At 41.0% G+C, this 7,095-nt stretch overlaps 1 protein-coding gene across 1 annotated transcript in view; it reads left to right on the top strand.

Moving 5' to 3' along the window:
* Positions 1-7,095, top strand: part of PHC3 (polyhomeotic homolog 3) — a 67,780-nt gene that overhangs the window by 21,111 nt on the left and 39,574 nt on the right. Inside the window, exon 2 of the mRNA XM_044669548.1 lies at positions 169-246. Within this exon, the coding sequence (XP_044525483.1) occupies positions 169-246 (78 nt within the window). The remainder of the gene's footprint in view (positions 1-168; positions 247-7,095) is intronic.

Here is a 7,095-nt window from a genome sequence, read left to right as displayed (position 1 = left end):
CCTTCCTTCCTTCCTTCCTTCCTTCCTTCCTTCCTTTCCCTCCTCCCCCTCTCCCTCCCCCCTCCTTTCCTCCCTCCCTTCCTCCTCCCGTCCCTCTTTGTATCATAAATTCAGTTTGGATTACAGTTTAACTTCAGCTTCTAAGAAATATTTCACTTTCTCTTTTAGGCAAGTCTGTCGAGTGGGAGACCATCTACATCCCCTACAGGGAGTGTCACACAACAGTCAAGCATGTCCCAGACATCTGTAAGTGTCCTTAACTATTTCCTGGTGCTGAATCTTTTAATTATGTTTAATTAAAATATTTTAATTATGCTTTCCAAAAATAAAAGATTGTTTAACCCATAAAGAGCTTAGTGAAAGCTTTCAGGAATAGATACATAATAATAAATCTCAGTGGGAATAATACCTGCCTAAAATTGATAACTTATTTTGAGATCCCAGTCCCCAAACTGTTTTTTAGATATTTCTGTGGGTGATTATTTCTGATATGACCCCCAAATCCATATTTTTAAACTATTAATCTTTTTTGTTGATTACATCTTGATTCCATGAGTTAAGACTAATTAGTCAGTTTTTATAGAGACCCCATTGTATGCAGAGTACTGTATTAGGCAATCATATCCTGCTTTTCTTTATTAACTACATGTCATCATTTTCTGTGTAAACAAATAACCTGTATCTAACTTTGTGCAATTGATATTTTTAAACTTTCATTTTTTAATGTTAAATAATTTGAGCCAAACTTGCAAATATCCTCTTATAGCATTCTGTAAATAAATTATTATAATGTAATTATAAGTTAATTATTGTAATAATTTTAAAAAGGAGCAAAGAAAGCTATTTTACTTCACTATTTAAATATGTAGCTTTGTGAAGTGGGGGACAAAATCAGCCAGGTAAAAAATTATGGAGCTAGTGGTAGTTATTCGGTTTTTTTTTGTTTGCTTTTTTTTTGTTTGTTTTTTAAACCCTTGTACTTTGGTGTATTGTCTCATAGGTGGAAGAGTGGTAAGAGTAGGCAATGGGGGTCAAGTGACTTGCCCAGGGTCACACAGCTGGGAAGTGGCTGAGGCTGGGTTTGAACCTAGGACCTCCTGTCTCTAGGCCTGACTCTCACTCCACTGAGCTACCCAGCTGCCCCCATGTTTGTTTTTAAGATTGACTTAAATAGGTTACAGTAATAAGCTGTATAAGAATTCAGGGTTTATAAGAGCTTTAGTTGTGTAAGGATATGTCCATATGTCCATTGATTGGCTATACATTTTGAATTCACCAAATGCCAAACTAGTATTGGCCATCAGTCCAACATTTTCTAGCTAAAAATTCCATGTAATAAATGTTATTTCACATGATTTCTTTAGGGTAGCTGGAGATATGCAATTATCATGAAATTATTAGCTTTTGAAAAAACTAGTTCTGAATTAAAGATTATATCTTCAATTTATTGTATCTTTTTAATATTTGTATCTAGAACATTGCTAAGAAAATAAGAATCTTAAGCAAAATGGAAAATTCAGCCTTAAGCACTCCTACAATTCTGATCTGACCTGTAGAATCAGTACTAAGTATTGGTTCTTGGGCAGAAGAGTGGTATGATGGGCTAGGCAATTGAGGTTAAGTGACTTGCCCAGGATCACACAGTGAGGAAGTGTCCAAGGACATATTTAAGCCCAAGACCTCATGAAACTGCATAATGGAGTGAATTTATATGTATAGATAGATTTCCTCTTTGAGAACATACTCACTGTTCATATACTCTGATCATTTTTATCAATTGGGGAAAAACTTTTAAAAGATTTGAGTCCATTCCTTATAATAACCTTTTTCAATGAAACTTTACAGGTTTTTTTTTCCCAGTTGCCTGTTTTACTTTTACTTGTAACCTCATTAGATTTCTTTGTTCTAAATTTCTTTTTAAGTTTTCTAATAATAAGATTTCTTTTTAATTTTCTAATATTCAAAATTCTCCCTTTCAACTTGTATAGTCATGAACTCTTCCCCATCCCAAACCCCCAAAATTAATCTCTTCCTTCTCTGATTTGTTTATGATGTGACCTTTGATATCTAAATCATGTATCCATTTGTAGCTTATCTTGATATATAGTATGATATATATAATGATTGTAAATGTATTTTTATCAGCCTGCCATCCAGGTCTTCACCAATTTTTGTCAAATAATCCTTTGTCTTTTAAGTTTATTGAGCACTGTACTGCTTACTTTGCTACTGGATGTTTTGTACTGAACCTTCCACTGATTGACCTCTCTCTTTTTCAGCCAGCACCAAATCATCTTAATGACCACTACTTTGTAGTACAGTTTGAGATTTGGTACTGTTAGAACTCCTCCCTAACCACTTTTTTTTTTAATGATTACCCTAGAGCAGGGGTTGGCAACGTATGGCTCTTGAGCCATATCTGGCTCTTTTGAGGGCCAATTTTTTTTCAGGCGCTGTTACAGGAGCATGCACTGTACGGCTCTCATGAAATTACATTTAAAAAAATGTGGCATTTATGGCTCTCACGGCCAAAAAGGTTGCCGACCCCTGCCCTAGAGATTGCGTACCTTTTGTTTCTCTCTGAATTTTGTTTTTATTTTTCCTTTCCTATTTTCTATCACTTAAAAAAATTATTCTTTAAGTAGTTTGACTGTTATGGCACTGAATAAATAAATTAACTTAGGTAAGATTGCCATTTTTATTATTTTGTTTGGTCTCTTTCCATAATTAATGTGTCTCCAATTGTTTAAGCCTGTCTTTATTTCTGCAAAGAGCACTTTAAAATTGGAGTCACATAGTTCCTGCGTTTATGTTGGTAGACATACTTCCCAATGTTTTATACCTTACATAGTTATTTCAGATGGAATTATCCTTTTAACTCTTACTCTGGGTTTTGCTGATATTATTCAAGAATACTGATGATGTATGTGAATTTATTGTATGCAGCAACTTTGCTCAATTTTTGTTTCACTTAATTTTTAGTTTGACTCTTAAGTTTTTCTAAATAAATCTTATCTTTGCATAAAGTGATCATTTTGTTTTCTTTTTGCCTGTGCCTACATATCCCCTTAATTTCTTTTTCTTATTGTCATGACTATCTGTTTTTAAAGCACTATATTAAACAGTGGTGATAATGAGAATCTTTAGCTTAACCTTGTTAGAAAGGCCTCTGACTTTCTCCATTACTTTGGTCTTTGACTTTTATAGATATATTATTATATTAATGAAAAGTCTTTATTCTTATACTTTTTAGAGTTTTTAATAGAAATAAGTCTTGTATTTTGTCTGAAACTTTTCTAGCACCTTTTGATGTAAATATATAGTTTTGATTGTTTATATTATTAACATGATTTTTTTATATTCATAATCTTCCTCATGTTAAACCAGTTCTGCCATTCTTGGTATAAATACATTTTTGTCATAGTGTATGATATTTTTAATAGGTTGTTGTAGCTACTAATATTTGATTTAAAATGTTTCCATTAGTGTTCATTAGGGATATTGATCTATATATAGTTTTCTTTCTCTGTTTCTCCCTAGTTTGGGTATCAATATCAAGATTGTATTTCTATTATAAAATATAATTGAGAGGATGCCTTATTTTCTTGTTGTTTGTGCAGTGGTTTTAATCATCCTCTTGCCTCTCTCTGAAATGAAAATGCATCTTTTTAACATTTTTATTTTTCTGGTTGTATGCTATAAGGCTTTTAGTCATAGAAAATCAGTGTTTTCCTAAAAGAATTATAGTTTGTGAAGGTTACCTGGAGGGCAATAAATAATTATGGATTAGGCTTGAGTAATTTGTGTCACACATTATTGAATAAGAATTGCCCGAGAAAACTGGTGTAAAGGATGTCACTACAGATATAGGACTGGAAAGAAAGGGGGGCCAGCTGTGTAGCAAGAGTGAGGGATAATCGTTAGAAAGCTTGTATGCTCAACTATTATCCACTTTGTGCCAAGAGAATTGGAGAAGGCACCCAGCATGTAGATGCTTTATGTGAACTCAGTGGATGAGAATTGTACAGAATGTAAGGTTATACAGCCTGGAAGGGAGCACCCACCTCGAGGAGATTATGGTTCTGTCAATGTCTGCCATTTGGCACTGCTTTGATGCCTTATCTCGATATGAAGATGTCTCCACATTCCCAAAGTCAGTGGAGTGAAATCCCTAGCCAGTCTGAAGATAGACTGAGTTTGGGCCCAAGGACAGTTCCTATTAAAAATTACTCAGACTTAATTGAACTGAATCAGCTCTAAATTCATTCCAACTAAAGCATTTTGTGAGTGAATGTTCAAGTGCATGGGAAACAAATCATAGAAAGATAAGTTATAGTCGATCAACCAGAAAATTTACTTATAGGATCATTTCTTTATTCTTCTTTCCCCATCATTTTTGGTTCATAGGTTTAGACCTGGGTATCTATCTATGCATGATTTGAGAGATTTTTTTCTTATTGGCCAGAATGGAATCACAAGGATAGCTTTGGCCTTCTAGTGGTGGTCCTTCCTCAATGTCCCTAGAAATCATTCCACAAATTTTTTGACTATCTGTTATTGCCCAGCACTATGGGAAATGCTTTGAGGCATGTGAATAGTGCTAAGTACAAAGACCCTGCCCTCAAAGAGTTTATAATCCATTTGAGGATATAGGACTAAAACACAAAGAAATAATTAGATGGTAATATTAGAAAGTAATTAGAAGGTAAGGCTATTTTGCTTAGGGGCTAGAGCACCAGGCTTGGAGATAGGAGGTCCTGGTTCAAATGTGGCCTCTCAGATACTTCCTAGCTGTGTGTCCCTGGGCAAGTCACTTAACCTCTGTTGATTCACTTACTGCTTGTCTGCCGTGAAACTGATACTTAGCATGGATTCTAAGACTGAAGGTAAGGGCTTAAAAAAAAAAAACATAAGAAATCACAGCATGTGGCACAGTACTGGTCACATTTTAGGCATTCAGATGCTAATGATTGAAAATATATGGCAGTTCTTCCTAGATGCTAGTTTCCCTCCCCCCGCCTCCTATTCCCCATTGTTTTATATTACTTGGATATATTTTGTATTAGCTTATATGCCAACAGTCAATAAACATCAAGTACCTACCAGGTGCCAGGCACTGTATTAAGCTCTAGGGATACAAAGAAAGGTAAAATAGAGTCCCTGCTTTTGAGGAGCCTGCAGTCTTCTGTGGGGAGAGCGTACAAATAACTGTGTTCAGATGAGATACAGACAGGCTGAACTGGAAGCAAGCAATGGAGGGAAGGCACTAAGATTGAAGGGGGGCAAGAAAGGTAAGCTTTTAATTGAGATTTCAAGGAAGCCAGAAGTTAGAGCTGAGAAGGAAGAGTGTTCTAGATGAGAGAAAGAGAGAGAGAGACAGAGAGAAAAAAGAGAAAAGGATGGAGAAAGAGAGACAGATAGAGAAAGAGAAAGAGAGGGAGAGGGAGAGAGAGAAGAGGGAGGGATAGAAGGACAGACAGAGAAGAGAGAGGGAGGGAGACAGTTAGACAGAGAAAGAGAGGGAGAGGGAGGAAGGGAGGGAGGGACAGCTGGTGAAGAATGGAATGTCTTACTCCAGGAGCAGGCCAGGGGCACTGGGTGATAGAAGTGTGAGAAGCTTGGGAAGGCAGGGACGACAGGCTGAAGGGCTTCGAGCAGGCAGCAGCTTTGTTTGTGGAGGGGGAGGGAGCCGGGGGAGGAGAACTCGGTGTTTTAGCAGCATCTCTGACAGCAGAGGATGGTGGGCAATGGAGCCAGGAGGCTGCTCCCATAGTTCAGCCATGAGCCGGGGAGGAGCCACGCTGGGCCGGAGAGGAGGGGGACGTCCAGGAGCTGCTCCCCTGCTGACGTCTTCAGACTGTGCATTGAGAGTGGCAGGAGGCAGAGAGGACGTGGGAGGCTGACCCCCTGGCCCAGGTGCAGAGTGTTGGGGTGATGGGAAGTGAGGAAGAAGGGAGGGTTTGGGGGGCAAAGATAACATGTTCAGCTCTGGACTAGGCGAGGCTGAAGGTGTCCATAGTATACCTAGTTCAAGGCGGCAGATGGTTGGAGGTCAGTCGAGAGGTCAGTGCTGAATGTGTGGATTTGATGGAGGTTGTTCCCAGCAGGTGCCGAGGTCACCAAGTGAAGCAGGGGCAAGAGAGAGGCCCTGGGACAGCAGCCCTGAGGAGGGGGCGATCTGCAGGCTCCCAGGGGAGAGTGAGGAGCTCGGAGCGTGGGGGTGGGGAAAGGGTCAGACGAGACTGGGGACGGGATCTGGCCAAAAGGGCAGGAGTGAAGGATGGACTCGAGGAGAACAGTGATGAAGGGAGGCCTGGTGGATGGCTTTAGTTCTACAGGAACATCCAAGGCAAGAAGGCTGGGACAGGACTCCTTGCTCCATTAAGGGGCCTTGTTTGCAGCGGGCAAGGGTACAGGGAGCAAAGGCAGAGGGTGGGGGAGTCCTCGAGCCCAGGCTTGGCCCAAGAGACCATCCTGTGCTAGGTGGGGGATGGGCTCAGGAGGACAGTGGGGAGCGGGTCCCTGGGGGATGAAGGAGGGACTTTGGGAGAGGCCCGCAGCTCTTGGGCGTGTATGAACATGGCTTCATGTGTGGACAGAGCAGTGGAATGACAACCAGGTCCAGCACAACTTTGTGGCTGACAGGAAGTTGTTGTTGCAGAGCAGGGCTTGACTCAGGCTCCCCATCCCCAGGTGCAGAATGAGGGGAGCCCTGGTATCCCCAGGCCTCTTTCCACAACTCAGGAGCCTCAGCACCTTCCTCTGGGCCCTCCCCCCGTCCTGCCAGCCCTCTGCATCCACTTGCCTCCGGCCCAAGAGGAGTCAGGGAAGGCCTGGTCATCGGTCCACAGGTCTGCTGCCCTCTGTGTGCTCCCACAGCCTCTGGCTGCTGCCCCTCCGTTTAGGGAGACGTTCTGGTCAGCAGGCCCCTTTCTGGACCCGGTGCCAAAATTCTTCTGTGTCAAGCGCACCCAGATAAGAGCACAGTGCTCTAGGCCCTCCTGCCTGCTTCTCCCCAGATGCTGGGCAGATCTGCGCCTGCCCCCTGCCCCTGCTTTCAAAGGCCCCTGCCATCCTGGGGCCTCCTTAGGGAGG

Source organism: Gracilinanus agilis, chromosome 3 (assembly GCF_016433145.1).
Source record: "Gracilinanus agilis isolate LMUSP501 chromosome 3, AgileGrace, whole genome shotgun sequence".
Lineage (NCBI taxonomy): Eukaryota > Metazoa > Chordata > Mammalia > Didelphimorphia > Didelphidae > Gracilinanus > Gracilinanus agilis.
Note: the sequence above shows the minus strand (reverse complement) of the source record. Positions and strands in the feature narration are given on the sequence as shown.